This window comes from Limanda limanda, chromosome 11 (genome assembly GCF_963576545.1).
Source record: "Limanda limanda chromosome 11, fLimLim1.1, whole genome shotgun sequence".
Taxonomy (NCBI): Eukaryota; Metazoa; Chordata; class Actinopteri; order Pleuronectiformes; family Pleuronectidae; genus Limanda; species Limanda limanda.
This window is the reverse complement of record NC_083646.1, coordinates 23,251,418-23,270,744: the sequence shown is the minus strand read 5'-3', so window position 1 is coordinate 23,270,744 and position 19,327 is coordinate 23,251,418. Positions and strand designations below refer to the sequence as shown.

Sequence of the window (19,327 nt, the reverse complement as noted above, 5' to 3'; positions counted from 1 at the left end):
CAGACCACAAAAGTTAAGAACTACTGGAAAAAAGACAAATGACAAATACTTTCACTGCTACCCTCAGGGAGGCGCTAGAGACGCACATTTCTAATGAGAATAACTATCAGTTTAATGGGCACAAGAACTGCAATGGATTAGAAATTATGCTTTTATTTGATGAGCAAAAAACATTTAACATGAAGAAATCAAAATAAGTTGTTCTTTCACACAATGGTGTCCGTCCGCTTAAAAGCACAACACACACACACACAGTCCTACTGGTATGGACACTACCTCAGGCCCAGTTTCTTCTTATCTTTCTGTTTCTTGCGAACCACTTCCATGTTGCGGTCCTTCCACATGCTCTTCCTCAGTTTGATGGGCCGACTTCCAACGTACCTCCCTGGACAAACAGAGTGAGAGGGATTCAGTAACTCAGCAGTAAGTTTAACAACGTTGAAACAAAGACAAACAGGAAGAATCAGAGGTTATCGGTTACAGCTGGTTTAGTGTGACTGACCATTCATCTCCCTCATGGCTCTGACGTAATCGTTTGGATCTTTGAAGCTGACGAAGCCGTAGCCTTTGGTTTTTCCTGTGCGTTTGTCTCTCAACACCTGATGACACAAATGCACAAAAAACTGTTAACCCACTGAGATTAGACACTAACCAGCTCTGTGAGCAAAGTCCTCTCATCGAGGAAGACAGAGCTGTGGGTGAAAGCACAGGACCTTTGGTTTAGATTTGGCCATGACCTGCCTGACAGGATGTGTCCCCTGGTGGTCATTACAGATCTTTAGAGCAGCGTCCAATGTGGACTCAAGGAAACAGTTTGATCATGGGTGTGTCTGTTTCTATGACAACCAGTCTTTTGGACATATTCTTTCATTAAGTATCACCTTGCCACTACTGTCAACTGCCACTGTTGATGTAGTTACATTAGTAACTTTCATTGTACCTCTGGGTTATGTACTGTATATGATCCTGTGTTTGTGATTGTTCGCTACAGAATGACTCCAATGAGCCTTAATGATGTAACAGCAAATGTCATTAATAAATGTCTAATTAGTAAAAACAAATGTTTACAGCCCAACCTTAGCTTTGAGGAACGATGGGTATCTGCTGAAGGCTCTGGCCAGTATGTCATCATTGACCTCGTTACCAAGGTCACCACAGAATATACGGAAATCGTCTGTAACAAGGAGAAAGAACAGTTACACAAACATTACAACAGTGTTTAAGACACGGACAAGTAACAACCAATCTGCAGCAGGAACACAACTAAATAACAGGAGACGATGTTTACACCCAGCAGCTACAACCCTAGAGTGAGCACATCATCATGTTTTCCCCCCTCAGTGATATTGATGTTTAGAAAGGCACAAACTCAGACATAGCTTGATTGGCTGAATGGAACACACAGATGCTGGAGCCATGAAAGAGTCTAAGGTTGGTTTGGTATGGCTGATGGTAAAACAACACAGGTCAACATGCTGACATGTGATTGTTAGTGAGTGTTCCTTGAGCAGCAGATCACAGTTGTTCTCTATGGGCAGTGTGAGGTGGGTTTCTGTGAGGGTCCTCAGCTCCCTGCAGCAGCACTGTACCTGATTCCCACTCCAACAGACTGGGGTCCTCCCAGCTCGTCCCAGCTGCGGTACGGATACACTTCTTCACTTTGTCCGACTTCCCCTTCTTTTTGTCCTCTGTTGCACTTTCCGCAGGCTGCAACAAACACATACACAAGTCAAATGATGGGTTTAGCTCTTCTGAGTGAAGAGCTTCTGGGTGCACTATACAGATCGTACATGTACCTCAGAGTGGGAGGGCTCCGGCTCTGGCATGTTGGGTCCAATGGATGAGCTGTCGTCACTCTCCTTCCTGTCCAGTAGACCTGCTGCCCTCACTGCAGCCTGCTGCTCTGCAACCCGGGCTGCCAGCTCCTCCTGGGAGAACCACATCACACAGACTCAGAGAGGCTAACGAATAGCTGCCCCACCCTCTTTCAAAGTCAGTGTCACACAATGACCCCAAAACCCCCTGTTAATAATACATGACTAATTTTACACAGTTAGTGCAGTCAGATTTCCTCCCCATATTTTCTCATGTACATCACATTACAAAATACACTTTAAATCAAAAGTCATGTACTGATACTATACATGTAGCAGAGCACCTGAACATCATATTGGAAATTAACAATATAAATACCATTCTGGCTTGTCTCTGAGCTCTGACGTCAATTCTTTTATGTCCAATTGGGGCGGGAGGAGCAGAGTATACAGTCGGTGCCGCCTGGATAATCGACTGCGTTGGTTTGACAGGAGGCGGAGGTCCATGTCTTGGGCTCGGGCCTGACACCATCATATCACCGACCTGAGTGAGACACACGGCAACTTGAATCAATCAAATTGAATTTGCATTGCCCATATTCACAAATCACAGTTTTCTCACATCCTCATCAAAACAGTCGTAGAAGCCCGAGAGAGGTTCATGTGAGGGATCCTTTTCCCAGGACAAAGTGCAATAGATGTCACGTGTAACAGAGCATATCAACAACATTTTAATATTTACAACATTGATGAGAAAAGACAAGTTTCTAACATAAATGGAGGGGTATCAATGTTCCAAGTATTTATGAATAAATACATGAAGGGAGCAGCAAATACAATTGAAACGATAAGGTTGGTCACATTCATCACAAGATAATGAGTGAGTAAAACAATAAGCAATTATGTCAACACAGAGAGAAGGTTGCCCCATTACAACTAAGATCTGCTGATTATATGACAATCAGATCGGCCCCCAGCCCTGTGTTGTCTCTGAGCTCTGACCTGGGGGGGGGCAGCCATGTGCTGGATGGGCTGAGAAGGACCCTGTTGTGTCTGGGCCTGCATGGAAGGAGGGAGCATCATGGGAGGAGGTGGAGGAGGCCGGGGCATCGGAGGAGCCATTGGAGGACCACGCATCATATGCATCCTCGGACCAACTGACAACAGGACAATAAACATATGAACCAAGAAAGGCGAGTCTGGCTGAAACCAATATTAGATTTATTGGTTATCATACCATAACATCAACTCAATATTTTGCATATTCAACTGCCTACATAGGGTGTTGAATACCCACCCTCACCTGGACACAGCACTTTTCCTGCACTCCTGCAATCCTCTAACCATATTCTAACACTATAAAAGCTCATTCATGTCACCAAATGGCTCTTTAAAGGATAATAAACTGAAACATAACCAATAATGCTTTAAAAATCCCAAAAGAAAAGTTTCCTGAAGAAAAGAAAAACCCCACCTGACCTTACTATAAAGAAAAAAAGAACATTTCTGCCATAACTATTTTAAGGGGAAATAATGCTAGTAATGATAAACCAGTAAACTAGTAGCCTGATGGTAACTTACCAGGCCTCTGCAAGATATGTGGGACGAAGGCTGGTCTCAGCATGGGAAGAGGAGGAGGAGGAGGACGTACTGAAGGGACGGACAGACACAAGTCACACAGCGAGTGTTACATAAGTTAAAGTTAGTGTTAACACCTGAGGAATCCAGCATGGCAGCTTTGTTATTTATACACACATTATATGTATCTGGACAGAAGCAGAAAAACACAGAGCAAACCCTGTCATCTCACCTACAAATGAACCAACAGTCTACAGTATAAATGCATTGTTTAAGAAATTGATATATCAATATGTGTAGCATTAGGGGTTTGAAAGTAATTGGACACTTGATGAGACAATTGTTTGAGAGACCCTAACCCAGAGTGAGGGAGACTTGTGACAACTGAGGGGGGGATGAATGAAGCTAAATGGAGAGGAGCTTGAAGAGAACCAGGCCCAGTCTCCAGTTCACAGACACGTCTAATCCAGTCTGAGCCAATCTGACAGGATGATGGTGATAAACAGTGACGCCTGAAGAGAACAAACCAAGAACTCTGGAAGCTATAAGTGGCTTCTACAAAGTACTGAATTAAAAGTCGGTTGCAAACATTTTTTTTTAGGTTATTGAGTGTAGACTGACAGAGAAGATAGAAATTTCATCCATTTAAAATGAAAATTAACAATAATAAATATTTGTATCATTCAAATCCATTAGATGACAGTATTATAAAAGCCTTAAACATTAAATGAGCCTGAATGATGTTGAACAGTTTTGAATTCATGGTTTATCTTAGTGCCAAAAGCCTGGGTGGTGTATATGTGTGGGAGTTTGTGTTCACCTGGTCCCAAGAAGACAGGAGGTGGAGGACCAACAAAACTAGCAGCTCTGGCATCTAATGTCTGCTGGACCTATGAGAGGAGACAAACAAGAGAGCATTTAGAATGAGCTGCCTTGCTGCATGACTTTAACTGATTAATAGCATCTCATTAAGACAAAGAGTACATTTGCTGCATAGTATATGACTGTCCACTCATTCACGTAAAATAGTACAAACCTGTCTGTAGGTGTTGGTGCCTATAATGGATCGCATAATTGGAACGGCCAAAGCAACCGGTACTCCCTCCATAGCTGGTGGGCTTTCTGACACTGGACCACCAAGAACCTCCTGCTCGAATCTACAGCAGGAAAAGAAAAGACACAGACCGACGTGAGGACAGTCCAAAGATTACGTTTTGATGTAACTTATAGTTGGATCTGGACCATTTGGGACTGAACTGATTGTTAAAGCGGTGTCTGACTAATAAAACCAGAAGTAACAATAGAATGGCAGAGACACTTTGCAGTTTTCCACCAGGGTAAAGGATTAGTGGTTAGGAAAGGAGAGTATTTGAACGCTGCCCAGATTCTTGGGAGCGGTTGTACTCACAGAGCCATCTCTGCCTCCATCTCCTTCAGACGCTCCTCTCCTGACTTGAGCGCCATGCTGCGAAACACAAACACTGATCAGAGAACAGCCACACACTCAATCCAGTTTCACAGCAAAACAATACAACAACTCAAGTTGTTGATACACCAGAAATCTCATGTGTAAATATATATATATATATCGGCTCACTGACTGTGAATTCTTCTTGGTGGTATCACATATTAGGTTTTGCAGTTAACACTACCAATCCCTAGCCTGGGTGCCAGACGAACTTAGCCCCGCCCACAACATTTTTTGGTCGGGAAGTTCGGCCTGGAGTCGCTCCGTTGGCGAGAAATTATCTCTGAACAGAAGCTGTTCGGACCAATCAAATTGTCAGGGCGGGCTTTATACTGATGATGGACATATGATCAACAGTTACGTAATCAACTACGTCATCAAAGAGCGCTTGGGTTGACTTTGTTTTCCACAAACATGCCTGCCGCTGGAGAGCTGAGATGTGTAGATGCTGCCATTGAGTCTGTTTTAGGACACATCGACAGCGCATTCATTTTGAAAGAGGAACAGAGAAACGCGATCAAGGCATTTGTAGATTTTCTGACTAGAATCATGAGTATGACAACGTCAGGCTAACCAATCCCTACAGTGGTATAGTGGTCTCTATGTTAAACATTAATATATCTACTTTTAGCTATCTTTTCTCTTTACGGCTTTTGTATGCATTTTAATCTATGTTGTGTTGAATTCCCTCTAAACCTTGAGTCTGAATAATAAAACTCATCATCGTCTCAAACTGCTCTGCTCTTGATATTTGAGCTGTAAACATAGGGCTACATTAGGTCGTTGATCTGATTTACAGTGGGAAATAACATGAACTCTTTCTAACCAACAATGAGTCGTAAACCTTTCTCCATCCTGATAACGATCCGCACTCACCTTCATGTATGGTTCAGCCGCTTTGGATAGAAACGCTCAACTCTCGTTAAGTTTACCGGACTTTTCAGAATCGCTAGCCAGGAGCTAGCGATAGCAACTAAGCTAGCTCTACAACTGTATCAACCAGCTAGCCGCTAACCTACTAACACTGGTGTTGATTAGCGTGGCTCTGTAGCGACGGAGAGTTAATAAGAATCTACAGTGCGAGCCGAGGAAACACTGGACTCATGGCTACTTTAACAACAACACACAGCTTTTTGAATACAGTCTATGGTTGTAATCGTGCGATGAGTAATGGCGCTTCCGACTTCCTCTTTGTAAATCGGCATTACTGCCACCTACTGCACCGGAGGAGCGGCAGCACCACAGCACACAGACCAGCTCACTTCACCCGACTGGTGGGTTTTCTATAACACTTCAAAAGACAATAATCTAAACAAATTAACTACAAATAAACAGAGAGACAGAAACATACTCAAACAGAATCTCCCATAGTTGTCCTGTGTGCAGATGATTACTTGTGAATATTATCAGTGTTAATTAAATCAGCCTGAAACATGCACCAGTCACTTCATGTAGTAATTTCATCAACTGCCTTTTTTATGTATCTACATCACACAACATTATGTATATAAACATTACTTCCCATATAGTATTTTTGCATTGCCCAATCTACTATTGCACTGTTCCCGTTTGCCCTACTCTTATCTTATCTACCTTGTGCCCTGACTGCTTTGAGTTGCGCTTCTTATATGTTTGATCGGTTAGTTATATGCTGAATGCTTACAGTGTGTCTTAACACCAGGGATTAGAGAGAAGTGGCATTTATGATAAAGTTGATCTACACTGTACCATTGTGGTAAGATTTTGTAACGTGTCTGTGGATATGCACTTGCAGTGCAGTTTTCTGCGTCTTTGCAAATCAGATTCAGAGAGAGAGAGAGAGAGAGAGAGAGAGAGAGAGAGAGAGAGAGAGAGAGAGAGAGAGAGAGAGAGAGAGAGAGAGAGAGAGAGAGAGGATTCCCAGTACCCTAACCCTCAGAACTGGACTGTACAGAACTCAGGAACTAGAGTAAACAGTTTGGAACACATAATCCCAATTTAAGCATCTTTAAAGTTATAACACCTAAGTGTCTTATTCCTCATTATGTCGCAGATTTTCATATCCTCATAAAACCATGCTCGCACTTTGAAATCCTCTGGCAGTTGCATTTTAACAGTTTCAGACTCTCAGATAAAGACTAAAGGGGACAAAGGTTTAGAAATAAGAGCTTTGCCCACATATTTTGTGCATACAATTAGACCCTCCTCTGGAAATATAACATTTAATGCATTGTAAATAAAATCTGTGTTTTTGATACAGCAGTTTCTGACTCCAGTTCATACTGGGTTTAGTGTGTTTATTATCCCCAGGGCCAGATCACATTTACTATTACATTTCCTCCCCCGGCCTGTGACGTAGCAGCAGTGGGCGGGGGTTGGAGGTGTCGCTACGCCCCCCAGCGGCGGATCGGAGTACACCGCTCACACACCGTGACCCGGACGTGCAGGAGGACTCGCCATGATCCGCACCGTATTGTCTCGGACTTATCCCGGACTAAGTGGACTGTCTGTGCGGCTCTACTCGGCCGCGGCCATCCCTGCACCCAACAGCCAGCCAGAGGTCCACTTCAACAAGGTAGGAGCCGGACTGGCTGCAAGTGCATGGCCTGTTAATGGACATGGCCAACTGCGAAACAACAAGTGTGTGTGAGTGCGTGTTGTATCCGAGTCCACACAGGGACAGAGTTCCATTGCTGTAATCAGAGAACAGGGACAAGCTCTAGTTTGGTCTCATGTGTCGTCGAGATCTGAGCTGAGATCCAGATCAGCTGGTCTGCTCCTCCTCACAGAGACACGGGTCGCTGCACTAATGGACAGCAGCACGGACCAGAGAAGCAGTGGGAGAAAGTAACTGCTTTTATTAAATACTGCCTGTGGGGAGAAGTTACACATACATGGTGCTTGTGAGGTTATGTACTGGTCCCTGAACTGGTCCCTGTACTGGTCCCTCCTGTCCCACACCACTGTCCTGTGACCAGGGTCCACAGAGCTGTGATCCTTCCAGAGTCTGCTACTGAGATACAGTACTACTCAACTACAGTACTACTTAGTTACAGTACTATCTATGTATAGTACTACTCAACTTAACAGTGCTACTCAACTACAGTACTATTCAGCTACAGTACTACTCAGATACAGTACTATTCAGCTACAGTACTACTCAGATACAGTACTATTCAGCTACAGTACTACACAGTTAAAGTTCTCTTTGTAGATGTTTCTACATTCCATTTTATTTTTACAGGGTGTGTGTTTTTTTACACACACCTCACATGTTCAATATGTACGCAGTGAGAGTTATTTAAATGAACTGCTTTTATTAGTAAGTACAAAGTGCAGTACAAGTCAAAGAAAAGTAACTCAAATAAAAATGAAGTCAATAAATCTGAGTGGCAAATGAAGTACGCATCACAATTTCAACCCCAAAAAACTACAAAATGGTAACCATTATATTGCTCTTGATGGCTGCTGCTGAAAAACAATCTAATCTCCACTCTGAGCAGGGACTGAGCTTCTCTCTGAACCCTGGCCCCAGCCCTCTACTTTCCTATAATTGACTCTTGGCCCTCTACATGCTCACTGCGGCTGTGAACTTGGGGTCATGTGGCCAACGCATGTTGTCAGCTCAGGGAGGTTTTCACCTGCCATTAAAAATAAAATTTGTAATAAAAGTTACAAAATTCTTTGCTGTGATAACGTCAGTTAACTTAAACTTTTGCCGAGAATGGACAGATATTTTTGTGTGTCAAATAAGTCGGATCAAATCTAATGATACATTTGAATGTTTCAGCTGTTCATCAACAACCACTGGCAGGATGCAGCGAGTGGGAAAACGTTCCCCACCATCAACCCATCTACCGGTGAAGTGATCTGTCAGGTGGCAGAGGCTGATGAGGTGCACACGCTCTCTGACCCTTACTGACTCTTATACACTTATGTTCATGCTCCAGTGAGGGCGGATGCATGCAGCACTGTTTTGTGTTTGAGGGTGTGCTGATTGAGATGTTAACTGGTTAAAAGCAGTCTCATTACAACTTACCAAGTGTCACTTGAGTAACCAGTTTTTCTAAAGCTTTTCTAAAGTTTTAGTATGATCATAAGCTTTGTAATGGAAATTTACTTAATGTCTACTTAGTTTATGCTTACAGCAGACATTTCAAACTAGGGTACAGTTCAACATAAACTTGATGGTACACCCACTGTCCAGCATGTGAGCCCCTTGTCTATTCATGTCTTGCAGAAGTTGATCCTGAGATCACCTGAATTCTATAGTGACCTTTGCTCTACTCTGGTTTAACTGTCATTGTCCTTTTGTTCGAGGACATCAGCTGACTGTAACAACACCTTAACCAAACATGCTACTATTTCCTCTCCAACACATTTAGTATGCAGCCTATAAGTCACACCTTTACAGACGATAAGTTCCAGACACAGAACCACACATTCACACACCCCCCTCTGCGTGTTTTGGGTTCGGGAGTTAACCCACACAGAGAAACTTAAATTTGAGCACAGACACTTCCCCTTTCATCTCACTTGCAAGCTCCACTTTTCCTGTGTGATCCTTTCTGCTGAAAGCTTTTACAAATACATTTGCAAACACAACTTGTCTCAGAACCTCATTTGCTGACCAAATTTCCACCACAGCTTCTAGTGGTTATGTGTGGTAAAGTTGAACAGATCTGGCTTCAACTGGAAATTACGAAAATTAGACTTATAGCTACTGTATGGTGATGATGTTTTTTGTTATATAAATTGTTATACAAATTAAAGGGGATTAAATGTATGACAGAATTCAATGTTTTGACTCTTGGTCACAATTATAATTTTTTTGTAACAACCATGTTTTAATCATGTTGTGGTGTTAATATTTCCAGGCAGATGTAGACAAGGCAGTGAAAGCAGCACGTGATGCCTTTAGGTTTGGGTCACCATGGCGACGGATGGACGCCTCTCATCGCGGCCTGCTCCTCAGCCGATTGGCCGACGCCATTGAGAGGGATTCTGCCTATCTGGCTGTGAGTCATTTTTAACTGTCCAAAAATTACCAAACAGATCTGCCTTTATCTTAATTCACAGGAGAACACACAATTTACTATTCACACAATGTTCATATAAAGCTGATCATGCCAAATTAAAAACAAACATGCTTGATTATAAATCCTGTGATAGACAGTAAGAAAGGTTCAACACCGACCATACAAGATTGATGTTTCTGGTATGTTTGAATCATTCTCTGATAAATCAATGCCAATGTTGAAAAACACCTGTATTGCAATGTTAAAGAAGGTCTTGGATCTGCCCCCTGATCCAGATACACACCAAAATGGAATAGGAATTGGTTGAATTCATTTTACAGCGAAAATCAAACAGACCAAGGCAGATGTTACCTCTTTGTCAGGTCTAACAATTTGATCTTAAACGAACTTAGGGACTGAATGGAATCAATCAGTGAATAAGTTAGTCTGTGGATCAGACTGCTAATGACCCTCCTGTCTATCTTGCATTGGATTTAATCCGACTGTATGAATCTCTCTCCAGACTATCAAAACCACTATTTGATATTGAAATATATTTGTAGGTAGCATGTCAATTTGTAATGCATGCAGAGCTGACATTGTGTTGTATCAACAGGAGCTGGAGACCCTTGACAATGGGAAGCCATACGCTGTTTCCTACACTGTGGATCTGCCCACTGTGGTGAAATGTCTCAGGTAACAAACACACAGCATCCAGCTCTTTTGCTCATCTCATTGGTGAGACCAAGTAGCTTTACTGTGACCTTGTGAAAAGAAAACAGCTTTGACCTAAGGTACCTGCACAGGTATTGTTGTGTTTAAACCAGTTGTGTTGTGTTTAGATACTATGCAGGCTGGGCTGACAAATGGGAGGGGAAGACCATCCCAATCGATGGAGATTATTTCTGCTACACCAGACATGAACCCATTGGAGTCTGTGGACAGATCATACCGGTGAGGGAGGTGGGGGGGACACAAAGATAATGAGTGTGTTTTGGCACAGTGGACGTAATGAAAGAATTTACATTTCATGAGGATATGTGGTCCTTGTTTAGGTTCTTAACAATCAAATCAGACAAAAAAGTTTTCAAACATTGTCATAGCAATGATAAATGGCTGCCTGAGCAGGGGCGCATTAAACCCCTTCTTGTAAAATCACCCTCCCACTTCCACTTTCCACACTGTGACACAAACTCTCTAATCAACCTGCCACAAGCAATCCCCATCATATCTTTACACAGCATATGGGCTCCACACCCCGGCACAGCTATGCTCAAGATGCTAACTAACTCCTAGCTGCTGGCAGGTCCACACTCTATGTGCTCAGGAATGCAAGATAAGCACTGCGCCAAAATGAGTTTCAAGAACACTTGTTTATTGACTGAAGCGTCTCACTGATGAGGCTCAGACTGACAGGAGCACCAACCTGCATGAGACATTTAGCCAGTCTGCACAAACTGGATGGATTTCACAATAAAATCATTAGTCCAATTTTTATTCATATTTTTTTTATTAAAAGACCCCTTGCTGTCATTAGTAGTATCACATCTATGGTCTTACTTTACACAGTAGCATTAGTAGTCCGGAGCTACAGGTTAACGTTGCTTGTAAGCTCACACCTGAAAAATAGAAATTTGAGAGCAATGGGCCGGTCTGTTTTGTGAAGACCGGCCCATTGTTTGGAATGTGGAATAGATGCCCAGATTGGCGCTAAAAGGACTGGGTCATATAAGGCCATGTCATTCTAAACTGTTAAAGTTCACAGGCAAAAATAGACCTCGTGTGTGTGTGTGTGTTTATTTATGCATATATATCCTTTTCCCCAATTAGGGCTTGAGCAAGTCTGATCGTGAGTCTGATCTTACATAAGCAGGAAGTTCAAATCTTTCAGGGAGCATATCCAGAGCTCAAAAAGAGACATGCAAATTGTGTGTGAGGCTGACACTTTATTTATCAAACAGTTAAGAAAATTTACTTTCTAAATAATGCAGCAGTTTTTCAGTTCCCATTTGCTGACTAACCACATCCATTTGAACTTTGTTCAAGTTCAAAAGTTGAACCGTGGAGCAGTCTGAGCAGAACCCACGCAAATTCCTACCTCGCAGGGGCCTCAGAAAAGGGAAAGGGAGAAAGAGCAAATACTTGTGTATAGAAGTATCATGTGATTGTGTCTTTTCTCCTTCTTCTCTCTAGTGGAACTTCCCTCTGCTGATGCAGGCCTGGAAACTTGGCCCTGCACTTGCAACCGGTAACACTGTGGTGATGAAAGTTGCAGAGCAGACACCGCTCACAGCCCTATATGTAGCCAACTTGATCAAAGAGGTACTCTCACAGAACATTGATCTCTTCATATTTCTGACGGATGCAGTATTTACACTCTCTGGCTAAAGAGTGAATCTTTATTGAAGCTTGCAATCGTCTGCCACGTGTTCCCATTGGCAAAGTTGTAGAGGTATGCAGTCTCTATTTGCTCAGCAGGAGATGGAGCAGATGACATAAGTTACTTTCCTTCCTTAAGGATGAGAGATTCCTTTGATTCCTCTCACAGACATGGATCATATTAAACTGTAGGAGCTTGTTGTATTTTATATTCCTCCTTCCCCACATTATTTACTGACTTTTAGTTTTAATGTCATCCGGAATAATGGCCACAATTTCTCAAGCCTTAGTCAACTCTGATCTGTTTCCAGGTGGGTTTCCCTGAAGGTGTTGTGAATATCCTGCCTGGCATGGGGCCGTCAGCAGGTGCTGCCATATCAAGGCACATGGATGTTGACAAGTTGGCCTTCACTGGATCCACAGAGGTAGGATCACTGTCACACTTATCTTTTTATAGTTGTACTATAAACACGTTCATCCTCTAACCAGTGGGCAGGTGGTCCGATCCCACTCTTCCCCGTTCCACCCCATGCTGTTTATACTATGGAGAGTTTATACCCACCATTATACATACTTAAACATATGTCTATATACTGTATATACATAGCATTTTTTAACTCATATTATTTTTATTGTTCCATACCTGGAGGGACACATTCCTCACCTATGACTTCAGTTACACCTGGCATTTACATATTATATCCAGCTTTATATTGTTCACACTGAGGTCTGATTGTTCATCTATCTATTTATGTCTTTTAAATTAGTCTTGTGTGTATAGTCTTCATATATTCAGGTGCATATTCACAAATGCCTCTACTTGTATTGGGAGAAAATGTCTGCATTATACTTAGGCATTTATTAAGGACAGGCATATTTGCATGTGATTATACTTAGGAAGATGTGCTATGAATAATGTACAGACATCTATGTAGGTATGCATACGTGTGTTAGGGGTTACTTCAATGGGTTTTTGGGTCAGCAGACACTATAACTACATGGATATGCAGAATGCGTATGAGTACATGTATATAGTATAGGAGGACTGTGGTGCATATTTGTTATGTTATTGTGTGGATGGAACTGCAGATACACACATGTTTAATGTAGCTTGAATATTCTCAGCCCATCTCATGAAATCCACATAAAATCACTCCCACGTTATAAAAACTGTACAGCGTTCACATCGGTCAGACAGTGTAAATGCACACATCATATGAAATCATGATTCATTTATCGTCAGACATGTTGACATTCCCTTTAGTAACCTGGCTACTGTAGCATCTGTTTACATACAGTAGCTAAAGGAACCATGATTACTGATTGTAAGTGCAGTGTAGTGATTAAAGCTGCGCGGCACAACTTGTGTGTGTCTCAGAATGCTTGGACTGACACTGAGAGGAGACAGGCTTATGTCTCCACAACACAGAGGAAAGAAGCATTACATTTTCTGTTTGTGCTTGCATGTGTCTGTCTATCAGCACCATTCTTATGCCAGATCACACAGACTCAAAGAGGAACTGATTAGATTATGGTGGACAAAGGTCAAACCAAGAAGAGAGAAACGTCAACAGTGTGTGAAATATTCAACTTGCTTTCATAGTCATTTGTTCACTATGTGGGTAAACCTTCTTTATGAAGTACTTGCATATATACAGAATAATCTACAGCATAAATACAGCTTATTTTCAGTCTATCTGTATGGCTAATGGCCACTTGTAACATGCATATCTTCTTAAATAAACTGTCTTTTTCAATAATATCTCCATTAATTAGTGTACATTTTCTCTCTGTCTTTCCCATCAGGTGGGTCATCTTATCCAGCAGGCATCAGGCCAAAGTAATCTGAAGAAAGTCACACTGGAGCTGGGAGGAAAGAGCCCTAACATCATCCTGTCTGATGCCAACAGTATGTAACCTGTCTCTGTTTTCACAGCAGCAACATGCTGTTTTATGTTTTACAGTCGCATCCTAATCAAAGCTGGATTATCTCTATTGCTTTGCAAAGCAGGAGCTGGTAGAATGTGGGACCACTGGTTTAAGGTCATTTGAGGTTATCTTTCCAAATCAAAGCACAAAACCTGACGGGGTGCATGCCTTCAGGAGAAGTGTGGGAAATGACCAAGGCCCAGCCTCAGATTTACAGGATAATCTGGCAAAGTGTGATGTGGATGTGAAATGTAGTGATTAGTAGGTGCACTGTTCTCACAGTTTCCTGAATCAAGTGTGTTCATTGAAAGAATTGTGCAAGAAAGTCTTTAAAGCCATTGTGTTATATGTTTACACGGACTGTCTGGCTGGTAAACATACCTATCTGTAGTCATGGTATGTCACACCCTGATTACATTTGAACCGTTTGCTTCCTTCAAGAGACAACAAGTCTTGAAATGCATCAACATACACAATAACATACTGGTAGAGGAGTATTTTTATATTGTTTTCCCAGTGAAGTTAAGGTTGTCTTTGTCATTTCCTCATTCAGTGGAAGAGGCAGTGGAGCAGTCCCACTTTGCTCTGTTCTTCAACCAGGGTCAATGCTGCTGCGCTGGCTCTCGAACCTACGTCCAGGCTGACATCTATGATGAGTTTGTGGAGCGCAGTGTTGAGCGCACTAAGAGACGAGTCGTTGGAAACCCTTTCGACTTAAAGACCGAGCAGGGACCTCAGGTAAAACACACACGCACTCACCTTAAAGTAATCCTCCATTAGCTCAAGGCAATTAACATAGTAAGATCAGGATGATAAAAACGTCTCAAGACAAAACCAACAGTTCGCACAACAAAAAACCACACCCAATGTAAGTGGAGAGAAAAAGACCCCCTCATTAAGAGGAAGAAACCTGTACATCCAATGGGCGGGACATCTGCCTCAACCAGTTGCAAAGCGAGAAAGGTGGGTGGAAGAGAGGGAAGACAGAGAAATCAGGAACGATTGTGCAACCATTATTAATTTAGCTCTGTCAGACTGGTTGTTCTAATGATTGTGTTGGTGTCTGTGACACAAAATAAATACATAAAACAACCCACAAAGTTTCATAGAGCTCGGAGTAACTGTAGAATTCTTCATATCACTACGAGCGATTCATTTAAAATAATCATGCCACCCATTAATCTAAAAAGTAAACATAATAAGGAGTTGGGGGCGTTTTCACTGCTTAGACCCCCAGAGATAATACAGTCCTCTGTGGTGACCCTTCCAGGTGGATCAGGAGCAGTTCAACAAGATTCTGGGCTACATCAGCACCGGGAAGAAGGAGGGAGCCAAGCTCATGTGCGGAGGTGGAGTGGCTGCGGACAGAGGATACTTCATCCAGCCCACTGTGTTTGGAGAAGTCCAGGACAACATGACCATTGCCAGGGAGGAGGTAGGATAGGACTGAATATTTCAAATACAGAAAATATAACTAAATTCAGTAGATATTGTTGTATATATGATTTAACTGCATTTCTTAGTATCATTATTGAAAAGATAACATTAAAAGTGAGTGTTTTTTTTTATTATTTAAGCAATCTGTAACGTAGCTGTGGTTCTGCATTAGGGCTTGAGCAGCAAGACAGTGGGTTTTCATTTACCCCAAAAATCAAAGAGAGAAAAGGGATTAACAGCTAACCTGAGCTCTAAAACTCAGTAAAGCTAAATGAACTGCAGCACAACTGAGTAGCTATTATCCTCAATGAAACCCAACACTGACCTAACGCTGTTTTTATACAAGAACACGGGTGGAGAACCTTATTTCCCACCAAGATCATTTCCATAACATCCTGAGAGAACAATACTTAATATTTGAATGCATAAACCACACTAACATCTCCATAGTGGTGGCTGGTAATAGATAGATAGTTGTGATAAAGATGATCCTCACAGCTGCTCTTAGCTGAAACAAGTCCTCACCTTTGATAGTCATACAGTAAATCTCCTTTTTATCAAACTCAGCAGTGATACAACATCTGTATGCAGAAAATATGAATCACTGTCGTGATGTTATTTCTATTTGCTTTATTACCTGTAGTCATGACTTGTCGTGTGGTTCGGATCAAATGATCTCGCACACTGTGTATGGCCAAGAAGCAGGAGTTTCACATAAAGTTGTATCTTTAGCCCATATTCACAAATCAAAATGTGCCTCATGAGGGTTAACAAGGTGCAACATCCTTCGCCTTAACCCTTGATTCACAATTAAAAAAATACTTTTAAAAGGGAAATCTTACTGAGAGTAACAAGTGAGGGAGCCTTTTCCCAAAAAGGTCAGAGGTGCAGTATGTGTTTTGTGGAACAGTGTGGAACTCCAGCATTTGAAGATGTTACACTGTGACAATGAGGGCCCATGTGGCTGGTTCCTGAGGGTTTGTGACTGACAGAGTTGGAGAAGGGAGTGTAAAATGTGAAAATGTTGTGTTTGTGAAACGGTTCGGTCTTGTCCGTTTAATTAGCGTTAATTATGAATGGGTGTGTTCTCTCCTGCAGATCTTCGGTCCAGTGATGCAGATTCTGAAGTTCAAAACATTGGAGGAGGTGGTGGACAGAGCCAATGATACCAAGTATGGTCTAGCAGCCGCTGTGTTCACGAAGGACATCGACAAGGCCCACTATGTCTCCAGTGCGCTCCGTGCCGGCACAGTCTGGTAAGAGATTTACTGCTGAAATCATTGTAATTTTAATCACATTTCAAGTTATTAAACATACATACATCCCTCTGCTGCATTCTGTTTCAGTGCATTCAAATTATAATAATAGAATCTTGACTGTTCCTTCTCTTGTCTCTGAAGTCTGTGTTGAGGTTCTGTGTGAGTTACAGCAACAGTTGTTTTACATCCGTTCATTCATTATTAATTTCATCTCTTGTTCTTGTGTGTCTGTGGTGTTTGTGTTTGTGTCGTATGTGTACACGTGTGTGTGTGTTCGTTCCCCTTACAGGATAAACTGTTATGACGTGTTTGGGGCTCAGGCTCCGTTCGGAGGTTACAAGTCTTCAGGTAACGGCAGAGAGCTTGGAGAGTACGGTCTGGACAACTACACAGAAGTCAAAACGGTAATTGATCAAAACACACCCACATAGTGTGCTGTATAAGAACACTTACTGTGTACTCACACTTCACATAAGAAACGTTGCAGTGCATTCATGGAACAAAATAACCGACCACACCCAGGAAGTTCTGATCTGGAGCATGTGTACTCCAGGGGGTCAATGGTTCTTGTGCATGTTTAGTGGTTCATGGTCACCCCCTCTTCTCCCTGCCGATGGTTGAACAATGGACTTTCATTTCTGCAGACATTGCTCTCAGTGACATTCCTGCAATCAGCATGCTGTCTGCACAGTGCAGGCTAAAGACATCTTGCGACGACCTGTTTTGTTCATCCACAGCCACAAATGTCAGATTGTCTTAAAAAAAGGAGAAATTCTCACTAACACTCATGTAAAGATGAAAGATTACATGTTGCTCACTGTTTGACTCTAAGGATTCGGAGCAGTTAGCTCTTCCTGTCTATCTGTAAAGCTAATACTAACTTGCTAAAATGTTGAATTGAAAAAGCTACCAGAGCCATGTGTTTGTTACAATCAGTAAACATAGACAATAAAATATAACATAGCTTATTACTGGACAGGAGGAAGTTCAGTTCAGATTTATTTAAGGACAAAATTGCTGTTTCAGATGAGTCAATGTATTTCTAGATTCAGCCCACCTTATATATAAATATACGTACATAGTATATATTATAAATATTCATTTTGTTTAAAAAATGACAAATCAAACATTGAAACACGTTATTTGTTGTATCAGTGAAATCAATACCACACTGAGATATATCAAAGCACTGTCACAACTGTAGTAATCTTGTCATTACACTGAAATAATTAACTCACATTCAAAGACAGAGATTAGTTCACAATAAGAAACATGACAAACACATACTCTGATTCGTCTTAGTGCTGTTGTATTACCCTGGGTTTGTGTGTATTTGAATCATTGGTTATACACTGCGTTACATTCATAACTTAATATTCTTTCTTTCATCCTGAGAGTAAATCTTGTTTTTTTGTTTGTATTGTCAGGTGACGACCAAGGTTCCACAGAAGAACTCATAGACGTGAGCCCAGTTCACCATGAGGCAGCTGAGGAGACTCACCCTCTGTGATCTGTCCTGAGTAATTCTACTGCTTTCTGTCACACATGTTGTAGCAGGAGGAGTCCCATTTGTTTAGTACTGTTCACTACTAGACCTTCTCTTGGTTTAAATGTGTGAAATCTATGCCTTGAATAAATCATAATTGTGAACAAAGTACTACAACCTTGATTAATTACTGATGATGTCACCAAACTATAGAAAACTCTGTTCATGACTATGTTACAGATACCTTAGTTTGTCCAACTGCTTTGATATAATTGTAAAATTACATAGTCACAGTATCTTTTTAATCTGTGGACTATGGGATTTCTCATTTTTCAGAATAAATCATTTAAACCAATAAACTTGTTGTCATCTTTGTGTGTTAATCCTAGAGAAGATGTTAATGGGTCTTATTAACTTTAAGAAGGAGGTTATGTTTCCCACTGCCTATGTTTGTTTGAATAGTCGTAAACAGGATTACGCAAAAACTCGTGGACGGATTACAACAGAATGTGCAGGAAAGATGCCGTATGGGTGGGGAAAGAACCCATTCAACTTTGGTGTGGATCCAGAGCAGGGGACAGATCCAGGCATTTCACTTTCTTTTACATTGCGAGTTTGTATCTCAGTGAATAATTTATGGATCTTGATGAAAAAAACAGGGGTGTTTCAGGGACTGATATTAATGAGTGTGTGCAATTTGATGCAGCTAAATTGTATTGGATTTGGCTGCAACGCTGTTTACCTCTGAAACTCCAAGTGTTTTGTAGACTCCAACACTTCAGCCACCTCTCCATCAGCATTGTGGTAAGAAGATAATGAGTGCATTTTCGGATGAACTATCCCTTTAATACTATGAGTCCAGGCAGAGAAAGTCTGCAGAAACTGTCTCGCCCCGAAATTTGCGTTTACATATACACCTCCGGATAAAATACCACGGACCTGCAGAGTGCAGAGGATTCACTGACATTTGAGTCCACAGA

At 41.7% G+C, this 19,327-nt stretch overlaps 2 protein-coding genes across 2 annotated transcripts; one reads left to right on the top strand and one right to left on the bottom strand.

Moving 5' to 3' along the window:
* Positions 1-137: 137 nt before the first annotated feature.
* rbm42 (RNA binding motif protein 42) lies at positions 138-6,036 on the bottom strand. The gene is made up of 12 exons (XM_061081084.1): positions 5,737-6,036; positions 4,801-4,857; positions 4,429-4,549; positions 4,213-4,282; positions 3,396-3,464; positions 2,817-2,971; positions 2,194-2,358; positions 1,797-1,928; positions 1,590-1,707; positions 1,077-1,174; positions 503-599; positions 138-385 (listed from the first exon to the last, which is right to left on the bottom strand). The coding sequence occupies exons 2-12, from the start codon at positions 4,854-4,856 to the stop codon at positions 273-275; spliced, it is 1,194 nt and encodes a 397-aa protein (XP_060937067.1). The 5' UTR covers position 4,857; positions 5,737-6,036; the 3' UTR covers positions 138-272.
* A 1,216-nt stretch (positions 6,037-7,252) lies between these two features.
* Positions 7,253-18,706, top strand: LOC133013537 (aldehyde dehydrogenase, mitochondrial-like). The gene is made up of 13 exons (XM_061080509.1): positions 7,253-7,414; positions 8,630-8,734; positions 9,717-9,857; positions 10,474-10,553; positions 10,700-10,811; positions 12,051-12,179; positions 12,548-12,661; positions 14,043-14,145; positions 14,719-14,903; positions 15,436-15,600; positions 16,701-16,858; positions 17,151-17,265; positions 18,289-18,706. The coding sequence occupies exons 1-13, from the start codon at positions 7,298-7,300 to the stop codon at positions 18,319-18,321; spliced, it is 1,557 nt and encodes a 518-aa protein (XP_060936492.1). The 5' UTR covers positions 7,253-7,297; the 3' UTR covers positions 18,322-18,706.
* Positions 18,707-19,327: the final 621 nt, after the last annotated feature.

What these genes read in the sequence shown, in the direction of transcription:
- rbm42 (XM_061081084.1), bottom strand. Translation starts at nt 4,856, where the DNA reads ATGGCGCTCAAGTCAGGAGAGGAGCGTCTGAAGGAGATGGAGGCAGAG. An exon ending in ACATATCTTGCAGAGGCCTG is followed by an intron (nt 2,972 to 3,395) that starts GTAAGTTACCAT and finishes TCCTGTTGTCAG; the next exon opens with TTGGTCCGAGGATGCATATG. An exon ending in ACATGGCTGCCCCCCCCCAG is followed by an intron (nt 2,359 to 2,816) that starts GTCAGAGCTCAG and finishes TGTCTCACTCAG; the next exon opens with GTCGGTGATATGATGGTGTC.
- LOC133013537 (XM_061080509.1), top strand. Translation starts at nt 7,298, where the DNA reads ATGATCCGCACCGTATTGTCTCGGACTTATCCCGGACTAAGTGGACTG. An exon ending in AGGTGGCAGAGGCTGATGAG is followed by an intron (nt 8,735 to 9,716) that starts GTGCACACGCTC and finishes TAATATTTCCAG; the next exon opens with GCAGATGTAGACAAGGCAGT. An exon ending in AGACCGAGCAGGGACCTCAG is followed by an intron (nt 14,904 to 15,435) that starts GTAAAACACACA and finishes TGACCCTTCCAG; the next exon opens with GTGGATCAGGAGCAGTTCAA.